The sequence below is a fragment of the Camelus dromedarius genome, chromosome 25 (assembly GCF_036321535.1).
Source record: "Camelus dromedarius isolate mCamDro1 chromosome 25, mCamDro1.pat, whole genome shotgun sequence".
Taxonomy (NCBI): Eukaryota; Metazoa; Chordata; class Mammalia; order Artiodactyla; family Camelidae; genus Camelus; species Camelus dromedarius.
Window position 1 is genome coordinate 5,685,662 of NC_087460.1, and position 21,536 is coordinate 5,707,197.

At 41.5% G+C, this 21,536-nt stretch overlaps 2 protein-coding genes across 2 annotated transcripts in view; both read left to right on the forward strand.

Annotated features, from left to right (window-relative positions):
- The first annotated feature begins 317 nt into the window (after nt 1-317).
- APOBEC1 (apolipoprotein B mRNA editing enzyme catalytic subunit 1) lies at nt 318-6,704 on the forward strand. The gene is made up of 5 exons (XM_010990805.3): nt 318-363; nt 3,916-3,943; nt 5,057-5,454; nt 5,831-5,949; nt 6,414-6,704. The coding sequence occupies exons 1-5, from the start codon at nt 348-350 to the stop codon at nt 6,561-6,563; spliced, it is 711 nt and encodes a 236-aa protein (XP_010989107.2). The 5' UTR covers nt 318-347; the 3' UTR covers nt 6,564-6,704.
- A 6,540-nt stretch (nt 6,705-13,244) lies between these two features.
- Nucleotides 13,245-21,536, forward strand: part of RIMKLB (ribosomal modification protein rimK like family member B) — a 98,633-nt gene continuing 90,341 nt past the window's right edge. The window contains exon 1 of the mRNA XM_064479014.1: nt 13,245-13,558. The gene's annotated coding sequence lies outside the window, so the exon portion shown is untranslated. The remainder of the gene's footprint in view (nt 13,559-21,536) is intronic.

Here is a 21,536-nt window from a genome sequence, read left to right on the forward strand (position 1 = left end):
AAGAATGATGGGTCAGTCTTGCCTTTAATTTAAAGGAAAGGGAAAGATGACTACATTCAGATGTCATCAAGGAAGAACTTTGAAATTTGAATGTTCTCAGGGAATTATGGTACCAGATAAATTTTTCACATCATATGCTTTCTTATCAACCCCCACACTAACTTCCGTCTTCACCGGCTACCTGTTGGTACAGGCTAGATGCCCAGTACCTGCCTGAGACTCAGGAATGAGTCATCCTCTGGCGAAACAGGCGGCAGTGGTCACGCCTGCAGAAACAATGTCCAGGCGTGTTGCTGGCAGCAGCATAATATATAGCTCCAGAGGAAAAAGTCCAGTGGCAGAGCACCATGGCTTCTGACAGAGGTGAGATGGCCGGGGTCGGGATGCGGGGAGGTGGCCTGAAAACTCAATATTCTTGAATGCAAAAACTCTGTGTGTGTGTGTGTGTGTGTGTCCTGCTTACGCTTGTATTCCTGGACGTTTTCTAACTTTCCTATTTATTAATATATTATTATATTATTATTCTCAAGCAAGATTTGTTATTATTATTATTGTTAATACCGACTGTTTGCATCCACAAATGACTTTGAGCAAATGACACTAAGTTAATGCTTGTTTCACCATAAGAAAAAATTAAGTTAACAAAGAATACAGTTGTTAAATAGAAGTTTAAGATAGCCACAGAAGTGACAGCCGAAGGGCACTTTTTTTTTCAATTGAAGTTACAGTGTTGTGTTGGCATAGTGATTCAGTTATACATATATACATTCTTTTTCATATTATTCCTCATAAGTTATTAAAATCTATTGAATATAGTTCCCTGTGCTATACCGTAGGACCTTATTGTTTATCTGTTCTGTGTAGAGTAGTTTGTTTCTGCTAATCCTAAACTCCTAATTTATCCCTCCACCCTTTTCCCCTTTGGTAGTCATAAATTTGCTTTCTATGTCTGCGAGTCTGTTTGTGAATAAGTTCATTTGTGCCATTTTTTTAGATCCCACATGTAAGTGATACCATATGGTATCTGCCTTTCTCTAACTTACTTCACTTAGTATGATGATCTCCAGGTCCATCCATGTTGCTGCAAATGACAGTATTTCATTCTTTCTTATGATTGAGTAGTATTCCATTGTATATATATACACACACAAGGGCATCTTAGTTGATAATTTAAGGTTCTTTTACTTAATATTAGAAAAACTCATGGGGGAGGGAGGATGCTTTGTGTTGTGGGACAGAATGATTTTCAAGTGAGGCGGGATTTGAACTGGACCCTAAAAGAGCAGAATTTGGATTGACATAGAGGAGGCCATTCCAGGTTGATTGGCACAGAGTTCAAGAGACTTTACCAAGACCGTGTTTGGAATATAATGAATCAATTGGCTAGGCTACAGGAGAGTTTTGGAGGTAATCTGCAGTGAGATTAGAAAGCAAATTTGAGGTGATATTGTTGAGGACCTTGACTGCCAGTCTCAAGTTGATTTTTTTCGATCAGAGGAAAATCTTTGGAGAATTTGTGAATAGCGCAGACACAACTCAAACAGTGCTTTAGGCACATTTACCCGGCACTTGCTGACTTTCTGACTGGAAGCAGAAACAACCGGAAGAAAGGCGGTTCAGCGAGAGGAGTCCTGAAGGGGTCCACACTCACGAGGTGACGGCACGCAGCACAGGTGTCAGTCTCAGGTTTCAAGAAACAGTATCTTTTTTCTCCATTATATTTCCCCTCTATTAAAGTCCTCTTGTGACTGGTATTTTGGGGAAAAGACTAAAGACTTTATTTAATTGAAGTAGCTGGATAACTTCCCTGGACCGTCCCCTGAAGGTGATGTGTTTTATCCCTCAAACCGTCCCCACCCACGTGGCTGGTGTTCTTGCCCCGCACCCCTGGGGTAGGTCATGAGCATTTATCTCACTGTCTCTTCCCCAAGTTCTCACTGCTGCTTCAGCTTCTTCAGAGGAAGGTCCCCTGTCATCAGTGACTGTCCCCCTCTGAGTGGACCAGCTGGTTCAAATGCCCCAAGTTGGACTGAGGTCTGAGCAGGGCCCATGCCAAGGTGTTAGGCACCCTTCCTCCTCCATCTCACATGCAAACTCCCCGCATTTTCTTCTAAGGATGAGGTTTCTTCTTCAGGTTACACTTAGGATAGTATTTTCTGATTCTTGTCCTCATTCCTAGATATCTGGCTGATTGATTTTTTCAGCCTCACAACCCAGCTAGAACCATTTTCCACCTACAGGAAACTGTGTGGTACACAACACCCCCCAGTGTGGGCGCACACACACACACATTGTTGGGGAGGAAAAACGTTTCTTCTACCCTCTTAGATTTCATTTCTGGGGGACTGCAAATTAAACTGACAAAAGACAGATTAGAAAAAAAAAAAAAGAAAGAAAAAAAAAGCAAGCAAGACAAAATTACACACAGGAATTCTCAGATATGTGGCTCAAGGACTTGGATTAGAATTGGGTTGTTTTCCATACCATCTTTTTTTTTTCCCTCTCTCTAACATCTTAGAAGTGGAGAGGCAGAAGAGCCCTTATGGGAAAACAAATGACTTTTAGGAGAGATAGATGAGCCCTTAGGAGAATAGATGGCATTTAACAGTTTGGGACAATGTCTGAGTGAGCGTCTCAGTTGGTAAGAGTCAATCTCTGGTTGATTTATCTCCCCATGAGATTGATGGCAACTGATTTCCTTTTGAGTTCTTTTGGGAGGCTCTGCCTATAGGAAAATAAGGGATTTGGGGAAGAGGAGAGTTTATTCTCAAATCTCTAAAGACCAAACTAATTTTTATGCTTCAGTGCCACATTCTGGACCCCTCAACACACACACACACACACACACACACACACACACACACACACACACACACACACACATTCATGCACAGAGCCTTGGTCAAAGCACCTCCTGTTTTGAAGGAAGTATCTCCCAGCTCTCGTGACTCTTCTTTGTTCAAAAATAGCTCCTCCAAGTTAAGGTCTTACTGGGAGGTGGGATGGAACCTCTTGCCTGCAGCTCTGCACCGACACCTCACCCCCAGAGGGACAAATGACTTCTGTCTCTGTCTCTGACCCACTGAGAAGGGGTATCACATGGGGGAACCTTAGGCTCTGTGTCTCAAACTGCACGGACATCTGAGCTCATTCCAGCTTTTACTATTACAACCGAGGCTGATGTGAACGTTTGTGTACAAGCTTTCGTGTGAACCTATGTTTTCCCATCTCGGAGATACATGCCCAGGAGAGTAACTCCTGGGTTGTATGGTAGGCGCATTTTTACTTTTTTTTCCCTAAGAAACTGCAAACTGTTTCCCAGAGTGGCTGTGCCAATTTACGTTCCCACCAGCAAGGTATGAGAGATCCAGTTTCTCTGCTTGGTGTCATTAACCTATACTTCATCTTAGTGGAGAGTAGTGAATTTCATTCATCTGTTCAGTAAGTATCTATTGATAACCAACATGTTTCAGGCAGTGTGATAGGGTCTGGAACAAGATATACAAAATCCATAGCTCAAATAATTTATGAATCAGTGTTTTTATAGGCATGTAAACAGGCAATCATAATACAGCATGATAATTGCTCTGATGAAGGAAGTTCAGGGTGCTCTGGGGGCGCACAGAAATTACATCTAGGATCCTCTGAGGACTAGCTTTCCTTTGCACTGAAACATTCTTGTTGGAGCCTTAAAGAGAATTACCTGGTTTGGGGTTGGGCAAATAAATTTCAGCAGAACCCTTAAAAATCTTGCTTTTCTCAGTCCAATGAACTGGTCAATCCAATTAATCCAGGAGACAATCTTTCAACTGCATTTTCTGATATGGTTTGCAAAGCCAGAAGAAAAGAGCATTTTTTCTTAATAGTTTTATTTGTATATGGTGGAGTTTGACATGATCATCTCTCGGTCAACAGGTCCTGCAGCTGGAGATGCCACCTTAAGGTAAGAATATGATTGCAGTTTACATTTAATTCAACCCCAAATAGGTGGGTATTTAAGAGCTGGACAACTACCACTTTCCTTATTGTCTTTTTCCTCTCTTATCATGCTCCAATGCTTTCTTTTTGCCTTTTCCAACTCCATTTTCTATGATTATTATTGCTTTTTCTATCTATCTTTGCCTCTATGGCTTTTGGTTTCTATTGAAAAACATCACCTTCCAGCTTTGTGCTGTTATAGTCTCTTCTCTCTCTAAGGCACAAGTTTTCATAGACACTGGTTACAAGTTCAGAGAACTCGTCTGTCACTTTGATTTCGTCTTCCTATTTTATACTATACGCCCATTTTCTGGATGTAATAGGAGACTTTTATCACGGAACATATTATTTCATGATCACTGGAAGGGCTGATCTACATGATAAAGGAACTGACACTTTAGGAATGAGTGGAAAATAACCAGATGTAATAAACTTATGACTCAACCACATTCGAAAGACGATAATAAACTGCTTTAAATAAAGCATAGCTCTGAGTTTTCCCTGAGTCACAGCTTTGATACACGGAGAGTGTTAAAGCTAATGTTGCCATTGCGGGAAATTTGAATTTCTTTCTTATAAGGTACTAGTATATGAAATTTAATGTGGAAGAATCCTGAGACTAAATTTCTCTTCTCAGAGTTGGTAATAGAATCCTGTTGGCAATCTGAGGCTTCCACACCTGAAAAAAAATCTAGCTAGAGTTCACTGAGGCATGACAAAGATTAATGAGTGGGACACGTCACCTCTAAGTGTGAGACAGAAAGATTAGAATATATTGAGAAACCTTTAAAGGAGAAACAAGGAAACATTTGTACCTGAATTCAAAGCCATCAAGCAGTGGTACAGAGAGTGGTAACCAAATAACCTGAGTTGGGAAAAATCTCTTCCCTATGTTTGTGAGAGAAACTGGTAATTCAGATGGATCTCCCCAGATAACTTTGAGATATAGAATAGAAAAAAAAAAAAGTTTTCTGAGATGCCGTGTTTTCGGTGTGCCTTATAGAAGAGAACATGACATTACATCCAAGGTCGCATCTCAAGGTGGTGTGACAAGATGGGGGTGCTTTTTATATTTCAGGAGAAGAATTGAACCCTGGGAATTTGAAGCCTTCTTTGACCCCCGAGAACTCCGGAAAGAGGCCTGTCTGCTCTATGAAATCCGGTGGGGCAGCAACCATGGCATCTGGCGACATTCCAGCAAAAACACCACCAAGCACGTGGAACACAATTTTATAGAAAAATTCACTTCAGAAAGACATTTTCGCCCATCCGTCAGCTGCTCCATCACCTGGTTCTTGTCCTGGAGTCCCTGCTGGAAATGCTCCCAGGCGATTGGAGAATTTTTGGACCAACACCCGAGAGTGACTCTAGTGATTCACGTAGCACGGCTTTTCCAGCACATGGACCCGCAGAACCGGCGAGGACTCAGAGACCTCTTCACCAGGGGCGTGGCTGTCCAGATTATGGGAGCCGCAGGTGAAAACAGTAAACCAAGAGTCTTAAGTGTTGATGAGAGGCTGTGGTGGTGGTGTGTTTCTGGGCCAGGAGACTGATTCTCCCAGACTGCAAGTATCAGAAATGAAAGTCCAGAATAGCCCAACAAAGGACCAGGTCTGAAATTCACAGCAAGGAAAGTATCAGAGAGATGACTCCGTCCTCCATTTTTGTCACTGTGGCCACTCAGCCATCTTCAGATGAACTGCTGTGTTCCTTTTAGGGATTCTGGAAGAGTCTAACCCATCACCAGCAGCAGATAGGCCAGAGGAATTTAGATAGGGTGTATTGTTAAGCTGGGCTCTCTTTAACTTTCTGTTATATGTGTTGAATGAACCAAGATTTGTGTTTCCCTTAGAGTACGATTACTGCTGGAGGAATTTCGTCAACTACCCCCCTGGGAAAGAAGCTCACTGGCCCAGATACCCACCTCTGTGGATGAAGCTGTATGCACTGGAACTCCACTGCATAAATCTAGTAAGTTCCCAGAAGGGGCAAAGATTCTGATGCAAAAAGAAGCATCCTTCTTCGAACTTCTTACTGATAATTTTGACATGTACTCTCCTCACCATCAGTTTGCCACTTACACTGCTATTTAGTTATTTACTTATCTTAAAAGAGGTGAGAACAAGACAATCTCTTTGTGGGAAATAAGATGGAGACAGGAATGGATAAACTGGCCTAAGACCTAGGTGGGCTCCATAGTAATTAGATTTCATCACCATTACTATCACTGCTGTTGTGACCAGTCACACTGGCCGCACAGAATTGCACCTTTCTACTTTCCCTTACTGGTGTGTGTCATCCTGTTGAAGAAATGTAGGCGTCCCATCTGTATTCCCTTGAAAGTAGTTCAGTGGTCTTCCAATTGATGTTTTAAAGTGTTTGTGGTATTAAGAAAAATATTATCATAACTTTTTTTTGTTGTTGTTAAATTCCAGAGTCTCCCTCCGTGTTTAAAGATTTCAAGACGACGTCAGAATCAGCTTACATTGTTCAGACTTGAGGTTCAGAACTGCCATTACCGAATGATTCCGCCCCATATCCTTTTCGCTACAGGATTGATACAGCTTCCTGTGACTTGGAGATGAATAGAATGATTCCTTGTGTATCTACTGTTTCATGAACCAGCACTGATGACCCACTAAAGAGTGAACGCCATTAGAATCTAGAAAATTTCAGTTTGCGTTTCTATATACTAAAGACGGATTATCTGGAAAAGAAAGAAAGAAAACCATCCCATTTACAATAGCATCAAAATAATAAAATACTTAGAAATTAATTTAACCAAGGAGGTGAAAGATCTGTATAGTGAAATCTATAAGGCATTGACAAAACAGATTGAAGAAGACAAAAATAAAATGGAACGATATCCCATGGTCATGGATTGGAAGAATTAATATTGTTAAGAGGTCCCTACTACCCAAAGCCACCTGTAAATGCAATGCAATCCTTATCGAGATTCCAGTGGCATTTTTTACAGCAATGAAAAGACACTCCTCATTTCATATGGAACAACAAAAGACCCTGAAGAGCCAAAGCAGTCCTTCTATATGTGAATGAAATGAAATCATTATCTCAAAGATGCACTTCCACGTCCACTGCAGCATTTACAATAGCCAAGACATGAAAACAGTCAGGAAGTTGTGTTGTAGCCCCCATGCCAACTGTGAAGCTAAGAAATAGTCCAGCCTTGTGTCCAGGAAGAAAAGGAAATGGGGTTTGTGTCCACCACAAGGATGAAACTGGGAAATGGAACCATTATGCAAATTGGCCAGGATCAGATAGGTAAATCCATGGCAGGAGTGGAACTAAAAATCAGGTTTTTTTTTTTCACTAAGAATTGTAATCTACACCTCTATATTCCATTATCATCAGTACGTTGACATCTTCTGAATCTGCATCTTCAGTTGGGCCTTCCTCCTGAGACCATTTCCTGTAAAACATCTGGTCTCTCTCCCAGAGGCACAAGCAACTCAAACTCAATTTTTCAAAATTAAATATTCTTGATTCTGTGTACTTGGTCCCTCAAAACAAAAAAACAGATGTCTAGGAATGTCTCTCTCGTCAGACTCCGCCTTCCCTCCACTGTAGGATGGTCAAGAGGTGATGGCAGGCTAAGATGGTGGATCTAGAGATAAATTAGCATGGTCAAAAGAGTTATTAAGATTTCAAACTAAGAAAGGTGATGGATTAACTTATATTTTGACTGAACTATTTGTGCAATCGCAGTGTTATCCCCTGACATAAGACACATGGTGAATATCTGTCTGATAGTTCATCAAATAAATATCAAGATCAAGATCAAAAAGTACCTTCCAAGCCTGCAGTTGCTAAATTGTGTCCTGTGCTGACTCGACTCTCGTAAAAATTTATTATGGGCATTCATTTTTAAAATAGGAACTTTTCAGAGATTCTGGCAGAATTTCCCAACTTCTTAAGAACTGAAGATACTTTAAAAAAAACATATATTTGAAACGCATGTAAAAATAGAGTTCCATGAAACACACTTTGAGAAACGGACGGCATCTGTGAGAAACCTGGGAAGGAAACCCACTTCCTGCAGAAATGATACGAATTTGAGACACTAACAAAAGCTGCAGATGTTTGACAGGTGGCAGGTCTGTTACTCATGCTGAAGTTCTGCCCAAGCAAACTTTCAGACATCAGGTGAAGCTGGATGAGGACGAGTCAAGAAATCCGTACTCACTGTCCATGTTTCAGGAACATCAGGAAGTTAACCAACCATCTGAATGGCTGGAATAAAGTTTATTTCTTTAATAGACAAACACTTTCATTCTAATCGTGCTCCCTCTAGTTATAAGTTATCCCTCTGCCATTACAGACAAGGGAAACTTTAAGGTAATTCCAGCACCCAGAAAAGGAGTGTCCCATTGAATGCAATGGGAGCCACAGGCACGTGAAATAATGGGGGGAAGAAAAGTAATTTGTTACCCACCACAATCAAAAATCTAACTCCATTCTGAAAATCTAACTTCAAAAGGACCCTACATACTTTTTTGTAGCTTTTTCAGTATTTTGTAGATTTTCTGTTTGGTTTGCTTGGATTGAATTCCATAGAATTTAGAACTGAAAATGTGATTTTACAGGCTGCATGTGAGCAGACACCCAGTGTCCAGCTTTCTGGCTAAAAAAAAGACTCACACAAATGCCCGTCATCCATGTGAAATTTCAAACATAGCTTTAAAAATAGAATCCTAAAAGCTGGTGGTGGGCAGAATGTTACAAGCAAAAGATAAAAAGATTACTGTCAGATTTTTCACGATCAGCACTGAAATCTAGAAGGCATCTGACCTGTGCTTTTAAGATTCCGAAGGTAAAATTTTTCTCCACTGACTTCTGCAGTCAGCCCAGCTCTCTGGTGCTAATTGGGAAGGAGACATTTTCAACATGCAGAGTATCAAAAAAAAAAAAAAAAGAAAAAAAAAAAAGAAAAAGATTTCCCAGGCTTTCTCAGGAAGCCACGGGAGGGTTTGCTACATCAAATTGAGGAACCAAACCATAAAAGGAGAATGTTTGGAATTCCAGGCACAAGTAATTCAACACAGAAGAGAAGAGAAAAAAATATTGCCTGGATGGTAGTGAAGAAAGATCCTAGGGTAATAGGAGGTAATTATCTAGTTTGACGCAAGAGGGTAGAGATCCAGCGGGATGGATCTAAGAAAAAAAGTAGAGTTCCAGTTTTCCCACATCCTTGCCAACACTAGATCATGAAAGAACACACCTCTGTGGGTCTCTCCTTTACTCTCATGTGGCTTTAACCACACTCCTTCACTTTTGACACCAGATACGTGGGTTTTCCACACATCAAGCCATTCTCTGATCCTTGGTGGACATGACCAGATAGCCCACAAATTTAACTCGATTCTGATGCTGTCTCATGGCAGACCCCCCAGATTAGAGGCTTAGCCCCCCAGGACACCAAATGAAAGTCCAGGTTGTTACCTGTGCTTTTGACCGACTGGGCATAAATTTGAGGTTCCCCCCATCCACTCCTGGAGTTTGCTTAATTGACTAGAGCAACTCACAGAATTATGTCCTAGATGGCTGGCTTATTACAAAGGATTTTAAAGGACACACATGAACAGCCAGATAAAGAGATACCTAGGGCAAGAGACCTGGAAGGGTCCTGAACACAGGAGCTTTCTGTCCTGGTGGACTTTGGGGTGAGCTACCCTCCTGGGACATGGAATTTTTTACAAAGGCATCATTGCATAGGCCCGACTGATTAAATCATCGGCTGCTGGTTGATTCAACTCAATTTTCTCCAGGCTCTTTTCCCCCAAGGTCAGGGGCTGAACTGTAAGTTCCAGCCTTCTAGTCACAGGGTGGATTTCCAACCCCCCGACCCCGCCCCCAGCCAACAAGACTTCAGCCTTAGGTGATCTGGGAGGATTCCAAAAGCACCTCATTAACACAACAAAAAACACCTTTATTGTGCTCAACACTTGGGAAATTCCAAAGGTTTTAGGAACTTTGTGCCTGGAACAGGATGAAGACTAAGCATATATTTCTGACTGTAAATCACAGTGTCACACTGGGTATGCTCAAGCTCTTAAATCTTTGACAGTCTGATGATCAACACTAGTACCCTAATTTCTAATTCTTGAACTTGTGGTGTTCAGCATTTTGTGTGCGGGTGTTGGCAATGACCGTCTACAGCTCTTCTGGAAATTGTGTTATGCTGTTGGAGAGGAAGAAATTGTTCTCTCCTTTTCTAAGTTCTTCTGGCTGATCTAAGAATTAAGTTGACATGAGACAGATAACAGGAGAAAATCAAAAGTTTAAAACCACGTATACAAGGGAGAGATCCAGGAAAACTGAGTAACTCATCCAAATGGCTCAAGTCCTCACTGTAAATACCATCTTCAGCTAAAGACAAATGCGGATGCTGGGGGTAGTGTTTTGGGACTTCAAAGAGGAGGAAGACAATTCACACAAAGATGGAAAAGCAAATGATAAACCGAGGTTTGCTGGATCAGGCAGGGACAATGGGACACAGAGTGGACTCTGATCTCTGCCCAGTTTCCCTCACCACACTCAGCCCATTTTCTATGCAGATATTTCTAGGGATAGCTCTGTTCTGGGAACAGGTCCTGTCTAAATTTTTTTAGGTAGTTAGGGGGAATGTCAAAATTTCTTTCTGTGTCTTCTGGGCCTTGATTGTGTTCACCTCGAAATAACCCACATGCTAAAGAGATGTTTAGGAGTGGCAAATTTTGCTCCTCTATAATCCTTCGTCTGTTTTTTCTATTGGTTTGCCTTCTCTCCTCTATTAATTTGTAAGAGAGGTTTGTCCATTAGAGAAACATTCAATTTTCTCAGATGCATTTTCCCCAGTCTTTTGACTTCATTGAAACTGAGCTGGACCCTGCGGGACTCTCCTGGGTGCAAAAGCCTCCCTGTGTCCCCTGGATTCTTGTTTGTTGGAAAATGCTTTAGTCTCCTAGGCCTCCCTAAACTTACAAAGAGCAGACTCCAAAAGTTACTACTTAGGGAAGTGAGGGAATGCAGAAAATAAGAAAAAGCAGTCAAGAAGCAATAGTGTAGCAATAAAGCATTCGATTCCCCCTCAAGGGATACACATCACAATCTGACGCTATCTTTGACTTGCTCTGAGGAAAAAGATCCCTTGTGACTACAAGCAGATAGGTCACTAGCAGGTAGACATCAGTGATTGGAACCAGAAGGTTGATAACTAAAATTCCTGAAACACCACCCTGTGACCTCACCACCCACCAATCAGAAGAAAGTCATGCCCTCTGCAACCCTCACCCCAAATGTCGTCTTTAAAAATCGCTCCCTGAAAGCCACCCGGGAGTTCGAGTCATCTGAGTGTGAGTCGCCTATTCTCCTCCCTTGGTGCCCTGCAGTAAACGCTGTACCGTCCTTCACCACAACCCGGTGTCAGTAAATTGGATTTGCTGCGTGACCAGCGAGTGGACCGAAGTTCGTTTCGGTAATGTGACTTTTTTTTTAAGAGAAATTTAAAATTGTATGTGGTCAAATATATGATTTCTAGTTTCTGTGGCATGCTGATAAAGATGATTTGTATATCAGGACTGGGATATTGTGAATAATCATAAGAAATATATAGCCGGGCTTTGTCCTGGTTTTAGCACTGAGCTTCCAAAACACTTGGAATTTCCTAAGTGGTGAGAGAGATAAAGGTGTTTTGTTATGTTAAGACAGTAACTTTTGGAATGCCCCTGGGTCACCTAGGGATGGGGGCTGGTTGCCAGGGGAGACAGCCCCAGGTTTGGAACTTTCAGTTGTATCCCTGGACTTTCTTGGGGAGGAGAGGGGCTGAAGGTTGAGCCAATGGCCAAAGATTTAATCAATTGTGCCTGTGTAATGAGGTCTCCATAAAAATCTAGAAGGACAGGGTTCAGAAAACTTCCAGGTTGGTGAACACATGGAGATGCGGGGAAGGGATGGGGCTGAGAGAACGTGGCACCCCTGTGCCTTTTCCCCATAACTTGCCTTATGCATCACTTTTATTGGTTATTTTCCCCTGATTTATATGCTTTATAATTAACTGGTAATCCAGTAAGTAAAGTGGTTCTCTGAGTTCTTTGAGCTGCTCTAGTGAATCAAACCTGATGAGGGAGTTGTGGAAACCTCTGATTTATAGCCAGGTGACAATCTGGACTTAGCAATTGGCATCCTAGGTTGAAGGGGGTTGTTGGAACCTTCAGTGTGTAGTTAGTCAGAAGCACATAATCTGAGCTTATAATTGGTGTCTGAAGTCCAGCAGTGGGGTTGGGGGTGGGAGGCAGTCTTAACCTGTGGGATCCTATGCTGTCCCCAGGTAGGTAGTGTTAGAGTTGAGTTGAATTGTAGGACACCAAGCTGGTGTCCTGAGCATTGTTTGGTGGTGTGTGTACAGGAAACCTCTTCCTAGCAGTGTTAAGGTTCAGAACCTAATTTAGGGACCCACAAAAATGGAGTCTGGCCCAAGCCACCAAACTTCAGTCAGTCCACACTTAACTTCAGTCAGTCCACACTTAAACAGGAAATGCCTCACTGTCCCAGAAACCTAATGTACACCAGTCACGATTCTCTCTTGGCTAGAAAATAGGACCTGCCAGCCTTACAAGGACAGCCTTGACCTCCTGGCCAGTGGTGCATGCCCTATTTCGTGCATGCCCTGCTTCCAAGTTGCTACTTGTAACACTCCATAAACTCGCTCTTGCCCAAACATCCCTGGGGAAGAGTTCTCCCCTGCCTGTGAGGCACTGTATGCCTCCAATCCATGGTTTGTTTTCCCTTGAGTAAAGGACCTCCGACTGGTTATTGGATTGTTTTATGTTTGTTATTTGACAATGCTTAGACTTTTCCCTCTGCCAAAGTATAAATATATTCCCTCATCTCCATCCCCTTCCACTCAAGGTGGGGAGAGTGAGTTGACAAGAGAAATCAAGTAGATTCACTATATTTAGTTATAAATTTATGGTCTTTAATCTGCCCTATTGTGTGGCATTTTCTCGTTGCACTAGCGGCTAAGGTGCTGGTATGGAGAAGGCTGACAGCCAGTTTCAGGGTTTTGGTAGATGGGAGCAGTAAAAAGAATGAAGGCAAAAAAGTTTTCTCTGATGAGTCAGTCTCTGAGCTGGATAAGAAAGAGAATGAAAGGGAGTGAGTGTAGCTCAGTGGTAGAGCACCTGCTTAGCATGCGTGAGGTCCTGGGTTCAATCCCCAGTACTTCCATCAAAATATGAATAAACAAACTCAATTATCTGCCCACCCCAGGAGGGGAAAAAAAAGAAAGAAAGAAAGAAAGAAAAAAAGAAAGAAAGAGAATGAAAAGAGGAGAGGGTTGGTAGATTGTGAAAAGTCAGAGAGGTGAATGAACTGGAAATCTTGATAAGATCATTAAATAGTTGTAGTGGGTGTATTTAAACAATCAAGCTTGAAGAATAGTATATTATGGTCAGATATAGAACAGGTTAACTATTTTTAAAGCGAAGTAGCTACAACTGATAACATCGCCGAGAATAATGACCAAGGGAGTCCGGCTGAGTCCGAGCAGAATAACAGAAAGGGGAGGTCAAGTAACTAAGAGGTAAGCTCCATCGTTCTTCTTCTTTTCCAGAATTTTCTTGGTTTTCTTGCATGTTTCTTCTATGAGATAAACTGTAGAATAATTTGTGTAAGTTCCTAAAGATCTATCAGAATTTGTAAAATGTCACTGATGAAAATGGTGCCAGATAAAAAACGGTAACCCTCCCTCCACTCTCCAATTATGTGCTACGCTGAAGTGTCCATTTCTTCCCAGCCACGTTTCTTGAAACAATAGCTCTATTCATTCTATCTCCTTATCGTCTGCTCCTCAACTCCTTTGTAAAAGATTTGCTAAGGACACCAGTGGGCTCTCTTCAATCTTCATCTTCCTGTACCTATTTGCATCGTTTTTGTGTTTCACTACATTATGCTTGGAAATCTTTGATATCCATGACCTATTGTCTCCTGGCCTCTTGCTTCTCAGTTTTCTTCTTAGGCGTGTCTTACTTTGTCCATCACTGAAACATTGGTGTTTCATAATATTATCACCTCTTGTTCATTCATTCAATAGATTGAGTAAAACCATTCTGGGAATATAGCCGTGAGTAAAACAGACCCCGTCTTTGCTTTCATGGTGCTCGAATATCCATGAATTCTCATACTGTAAAAACACACTTCCCAGGACTTCTCATCTAGTTCCATATCTTCAACTGTCACCTGTAATCAGGACTGATCATCACAGTACAGTAACAGCTGAATCATTCAAGTACCAGCTAAGTCAGAACAGGGCATCAGCCACTCAGGCAGCCTGTCCGCACTCTGTTGTATGGATGAATGTCAGCCCAATGTGCAGCATGTAAATGTTCTATAATAACGCGGTGTCTGCTAGGTAGAAGAACCTCCCGGCTGCTCCGCTTTCTGCTCTGTTACCTCTGCTGCGTGACCTGGGGCAAATTTCTTCACCTTTTGTGTTTCAGTGTCCTCCTCTGTAAAATGAGAATCACAAAGTACTTGTATCATCGAGTTGTTATAGGAGTCAAATAACATAGTATCTGTTAAGCCTTCAGAACAGCTTGGAATATTATAAGCACTCAATAAATGATAGTTATTATTATTTGTGATTCCATAAGTATGTCTCTAATCCTGACTTTCCCCCCCCCCCGAGCTTTGAAGTTACAGATTAAGTGGTTTTTCCAAATATACCACAGGTTCTCGGGAAACCTACAAGGTTCAGTCTAGTTAGTAGAGGCAGGCTTGTAGACAAACAGCGCGATCAAGTTTTATATGTACTCGAGGATATGTACTGGGTTGAATGGGGAGAAATAATAAAAACAGTAAAAAAAAAAAAATATATATATATATATATATGTATATTATATATATAAAATGTACCAGATACTGTTGTAAGTGGAGTATATATGGGAACTCATTTAATCTTAACAATTGCCCCAACTATGTAAATACTATCATACCCACTTTATAAATGGGGAAACTGGGGCACATAGGTGCAAATAATTTGACTGAGATCACATAGCTCCCAAGTCTTAAACCACTCTGCCTGCAGAGCTGAGGCTTCTTGTCATGCCATGATACTGCCTCACCACAGGGGAAGCAGTCCTTTATGACAAAACGAGCATTTCTCCCGACTTTCCTTACATAGCAGATTTATTTCCCTCCAGATTTTACAACTCAGGACTATCCCCTGGAGGAAACGTGCTGTGTGGATCCTTGTTCCGCTGTTTAGTGCAACGTGTCCTTTCATTATACCTGGAATCAGCACCTTAGTGTGACATGTTTTCTGATATAATATTTTTAAGCATCATCATGAAAGATCTGTTACCCGCTTTAAAGTACAAAATGAGTTTTCTGAGACAGAAGAGTCTACATGTGCTTGGACAGCCGTTCTTTCATTGACTAATTACTAGAGATAATTTACCCCACAGGAGCCAGAGACAAAGGAACCAACACACTTGAATCATTTCCTGTACACCTACCTCCTCATCCTAGAACTCAGAGTGAGTGAACACTGGTATGTGTATCCGTGTACAGACGTGGGTGATGAATTTTGAGCTGCCTACGAAAAAGTATAGAATTTTTTCACAATATAATAATAAGAGTGCCATTCACATTTCCAGTCTTCATGACAGTCCTTTAGCTTCACTGAGACTTTATACTTGCTGAGAACGGACATCCTCTGAAATTGGCCAAGGCAGTGTTTCTCAAACTGAGGTTCTTATATTATCAGAGAGAAATTACAACCTTTCATATAAGCATATGCTCAATCATCTGGAGTAACTGTTTTATAACAGAATTCTCAATGTCTACAGGAGCCTGAATGAGAGCCCTTGGCGTTATGTCAAAGAAAGATTCGCAGTGACTTGAATAAATTAAAATTATGGAGGGCTGAATCATCCTGGGACACAGGACGGAATTCCGAGCTCTTTTCTGTTGCTGAAAAGTTACTGGCCATATTTATTTTGTAGTAAATACTTATGAACTCTTATCTTTGTGTGAACCAGTGTGAAAATATTTCATTAGGAATAGCCATTGAAACCTTCTTGGGAAAAAAAATGTCTTGGAATTTGTACTCCACATAGATATGATCACCATAGTTTACTTCTAATTTTATTTTACCATTGACTGATTTTGTGTTTTTAAGACTAGTTCAACTTCACCAATCTTTATGAAGGCCTTTGCAAACTTCTGTAGCTCACTGATTTTAGTATAAGTGATTCCTCTTGGCTTAATTTCCAACTCAGATCTCATCTATGATAAAGGGTACATGAAGCCCCCATGGGATTTAAATTAGAAGGAAAAAGAAACCAAATTTCATGGAACATGACAGCTTTAAAACTCTAGGGGCAGAATTTATTTGATTTTAACACTCAGTGGTGGTTATTTGGACTGTGTAGATTTCATGGTTCGAAGATTAGAAATGCTTGTTATGCGTTGAGCCAGCCAGACTTTGTGCCTGTCTCCCTGATGGTGTGTGACTTCAGACAAGTTCTGTCCTGAGCTGGCCCTCTCTTTCCACACCTAAGTCTTCCAGATCCTGGTAATCACACCTTTTCTGGCCCCTCAGCCAAGAGATGGGACAGCTCCTGAGCTGTTCTAGCCCCAGGGCACTTTATTACCTCTTTTTGGCTTCCTTAAACTCTCTCCTCACCTTGTAAATAGTTAAAAGTGTTCTTGCCAGGGTTCCGTGTTTATGAAATCAATAGGAAACACATTCTTGCTCTTCCCAGATTTTGTAGGTATTGGCAATATTTGTTGATTATATTTGTGGACAAGCACATGGATGTGTGTATTAGTGAGTTGTTGTGGTTTATAGAGCCAGGAATAAAGCAGACACCTGTATGGAATGGAACCTAGGGGCAACTCTTGTGTACCTGGCTCTGGAGAGCAAGTCCCCAGAACCCGTCTTTATGTCACAGGCTCTTCCCACAGCACCAAGTATTAGAGATGCTCAAGGATTCAGAGGAAGTCCTTCCTCCAGGCATCAACTCTGTTTTTTAATTTTTGTTGGGGCTGGATGCTGATTTGTGAGCTACAGGGTCCAGGAAGTATGTATTGTAACAGAGAAGGGTTGTTGAAGATGGGAATCCAAAGGGCTTATTGACTCCATCATCTTCAGTAGCTTTAAAAAAAAATAAGGCAGGGGTGGGGAAGCAGTCTTCTAGTTTGGACCAGAGATGAGAGAGACATATCAAGAAGCAAACTGGTCAGTGTCTCCAGCTTGGATTATCTCTTGGTACTGATGCTTTCACTTGTCAAGTAGAAAAGCTGGTGGGTGGTCTGCAGTTCTTCCCGGGCTGGCGATACAGTACACGGTAGCATGAGCAATTCATGAGGATAACACCAAGCAGGGGTTGGTTGGAGTCCGCAATGGTTGCCTATTTACAAGGGGAGACCTTGAGGCCAAAAGGTTGCAGCGGGCAGCTGCTAGTGGATGTTGGTTTGATAATGGCTTGAGTCTGATACAGTTCAGAAAATCCAAGTTCTCAGTGATATGGGAACATGTCTGAAACCACAGCCACCATGGCCACCAGCTCCATTTGGGATGCCTGCACCACAGTTACCCCATTTTGAGTTTTAAACGCATTCTTTCCTTTAATGGTTAAAGCAGATGTTCAATGCATGCTTCACAGGCCACAGAACAGGCTGTTTTAGTTAGCATAAAGTTAAGTTGTGTGTAAGCCAGCATGACTTTCCCATACATCAATACGTGAAAATTTCTTCCATCACCCTCAGTCGCAACCTCTTCCACAACAAATTAGCAGAAGGTAGGTGCTGCTCCCTTGAATTCACTACTCCTTCCATTCTCCATGACTCCAGCCCTGCCTTAAAGGGCCAGCATCCCTTTTCTGCAGGATGCAATTTTGAGAAACCTTCCAGTCTCCAGTGGCTCGCCTCTCATTCTTCCTCCACACTTGTCAGAATGTTTCTAAATGGAAAATTGGATCAAGTAATTTCTTCTTTCAAAAAGCCCTTTCAGATATTCTCCACAGCCTTCAGTTTTAAAATTAAACCCCTCAACGTAATAAAGTGTTTTTTGTGATCACCACCCCTGACCCACCCTCCCCTCCCACCACCGTTAGTGGCAGCCCCTTAAACCTTGTGCTACTTTAAACCTCTCAGTCTTCAAACATGCTGTTCTCTCGGCCAAGTGTATGCTCACCACTTTTCACTAATTTAAATTAAGCAAGAGTGCTGGGGGTAGGAATAAGGGGAGATTTTGTGGGTTTTTTGTTTTTTCCTTTTTTTTTTCCTGTTTATTTTATGTATTTATCTTTTTAAAGGGAAGCTTTTGGAATGCTAGTCATGTTCTACTTCTTGAGCTTGGTGTTTGTTATACATTCATGAAAATTCATTCTCAAACTGTCACGTAGGATTCATGCATTTTTTTTCTATGTACATAATGGTTTAATTTTAAAATTATTTAAAACTTAAAAAAAAAATTAAGCTCCTGGGGGTGGAGTGTGTATCGCTCAGTGGTGAGCACATGCTTAGCATCCACAAAGTCCTGGGCTCAATCCCCAGTACTTCCATTAAATGAATGAATGAATGAATTAAATAAAGTTATACATAAATTTTAAAAAAATTAAAGAAAAATTAACCTCCTGGATAGCCTGCTTAGGAAGCCGTCTTTGACCACACGCACCTGGCGTATGGGACCAGGGGTAGGAGAGACAGCCAATCAGCCAAGGGAGGGTCATTTAGTGAGACCCAGGGGCTCAGGTGCAGTATATTCCTCTCAAGTACAACTGTTCTGAAGGAGCAAAGCTCTAGTCAGCGTAGAAACCTGCAGTTTGCTTTCGAATCACTCTCTAGTCTAGCCTAGTAATTCACCCTTTCAAATTGGCTTTACGAAGTGTTGCAGGCCTCTCATTTCTATTTCCCACTAGACACCGCCTTAGTAATAACATACTTTGAATGACGCAAAAGATAAGTTGGGGCAATTAAACTGCCCCTCTTTGGGGAATTTGAAAAAAAATTACCAATTAGCAATAAGCATTAGGAGTAAAAAGTAGACAAGACAGAAGCATCCGTGATGGGTTGTCTGCAAGCTAAGGTATTAGGGGGCAGCAACGTTGAGTAAGAAGAGGAAATCAGCTAATCAGGGAGGTGAACAGAGGGAACCCTTATGGGAGAAAGGAGACATTAAGACACACAGGCCACGAGGTCCCTGAAAAAGACAAAAAGTAGCCAGTCACTGGAAACCTTAGTCACTAGCGAGTTATTGCTACATGTGACTATAAAATACCTCCCCCCCCTTTTTTTAATGAGTAACTTGAGTTGATCTCTGTTATCTGCGGCTAAATGTGTAGAGACTTTTTTGAGAGTCACAGGTATGTAAGTTTAAATCCACCATGAGGTTAGCTGGGTGAGGTAAAGCATGACAAGCATGCAGTATGCCCTCAAAAGTTAATTTTCTGTGATGATGTGTTTGTTTTGTTTTGTTTTTTACATATAGATGCTGTGACATGTGTTTTTTTTTGTTTGTTTGTTTTGTTTTTTGGTTTTTTTTTTGGTCGATTTTGGCTAGTTATTCTTCTTGTTTGGTGGGGAGGTGTTAATCAGGTTTATCTATTTAATTGAACCCAGGACCTCGGGCATGCTAGGCATGCGCTCTATCACTGAGCTATACCCTCCCGCCCAAGCTAGTTATTCAATCAAGTAGTAATCTAGATGTCCTGGAGTATTTTGTAGATACGTTTATAGTCAATAATCCGTTCCTTACAAGTGTTTTACATAATCTGGGTAGGCCTAATTCAATTAGTTTAAGGATATAAGAACAGGACTGAGACGCTTTCCTGGAAGAGCCCACCAGCGGACTGCAGCTCTGCCCTGGAACCCTGTCTGCCCTCCCCGCCAGCCTGCACTGCAGGTTTCAGATACTGGTGCAACCCCTGCAGCCACGTGAGTCACTTCTGTAATACGTACGTCTTACTGGTTCTCTCTCTGGTTAAACCCCGACTGAGCGACTCTCTTTCCTGCAGATTGTCCAGCTCTCAAAGCATTTTATAAATCATTGGTAATAGGAGAAAAATGTTTAGAGACTCAAAGACCCTTGTATCCTCTGCTAGACTTGTTTTACTAGAATCTTCTCAACTCCTTCTTAAGGCAGTGGAATATTCTGTATATTTTTAAGTAAACGCTGGAGAATAGAAAATCATGAATTCATACTGAGACCTAGATTTAAAATGGTATTTTCTCTTCCTCAATTTTAATTATTAAAAATTTACAAGTTATACTTTTTTGAAGAAGTAAACTTGAGTAGAAATTGTCGGTTCCCCTTCTCTCACCCTATTCCCACCCAGTTTTTCTCTGGAGAGAACCACAGCTAATAGTTTGGGTTTGGCTGAGCATACCTGCGTATGTATATGTGTTCATGTGTACGGAGATGTAAAGAAAAGGTCTGTTTATCTATGTTAGCGGATTGTGAGACCTCCAACTTAGGAAGTCCACCAAAGTGTGGGACCTTGCGTGCCGGCTGCAAAGAATTCATAGCTGAGGCAGAGGGACAGAGCAAAAGCTGCTTTTATTTCTCAAAAGAGGTAAAGGAAGGAAAATGCTGGAGGAAGGAGAAGGAAAGAAAAGCGCTGGAGGGGGAAAGAAAGCACTCTAGCAGGGAGCCAGCAGCCCAAATGGCGGCAGAGACAGCGCCGGCCTGGGTCCGGCCTCGTGCATTTTTATGAGAGGCTTATTTCACTTAGCACCGTGTTTTCAAGGTTCGTCCACGGTGTAGGATGGATCAGTGCTTCATTGCTCTTTGGATGGATGGATGTACTGAATTTGTTTATCCCTGCGTCAGCTGAGGGACATTTGGGTCTTTGCCCTTTTTGGCTACTACAAACAAATAATGCTGCAAGAATATTCATGTACAAGTTTTCGTTTGAACATAGATTGTTAATTCTTTTGGAGAGAGAACAAAGCGTGTAACTGCTGTATCATCCAGTAATTACATGTTAACTTTGGAGAAACAAACTGTTTTTCATAGCGGCTGCACGTTCTACATTTCCACCAGCCAATATATGTTCTAATCTTTCCACATTCTCACTAACAACAGTTGTTATTGTTTTTTTGTGTTTATGGTCATCCTTAGTAGGTATAAGTGATACCTTATTGTGGCTTTGATTTGCATGTCCCTAAGGACTTAAGGACTTCGAGCTTTTCATATGCTAAATAGCCGTTTGTAAATCTTCCTTGGAGAAATGTCTTTTTGAGTCTTTTGGTCACTCTTACATTAGGTTGTCTTTTGTTATGAGTTGTAAGAGTCTTTTATATATTCTGGATACTAGACTTACTGGATAAAATAGTTGCTAATATTTTTTTTTCCTGTTTTGTGAATTTCAAACTGAGTCCCCTTGAAAGTTCTCCTGCCGAGTTTATGATTAACCTCTCCGTCCAAAGCTTATTCCCTTTGTGTTCCACCCTCGTTCCTCTCAGGATTAAGGAATATCAAAGAAAAGGGGGAACTGAAAGGAGCCCTCCTGGGTACAAAAGCTCCTCTGGGACCCCTGTTTCTTGTTTGTAGA

What these genes read in the sequence shown, in the direction of transcription:
- APOBEC1 (XM_010990805.3), top strand. An exon ending in GCTGGAGATGCCACCTTAAG is followed by an intron (nt 3,944 to 5,056) that starts GTAAGAATATGA and finishes TTTATATTTCAG; the next exon opens with GAGAAGAATTGAACCCTGGG. An exon ending in CCAGATTATGGGAGCCGCAG is followed by an intron (nt 5,455 to 5,830) that starts GTGAAAACAGTA and finishes TGTTTCCCTTAG; the next exon opens with AGTACGATTACTGCTGGAGG.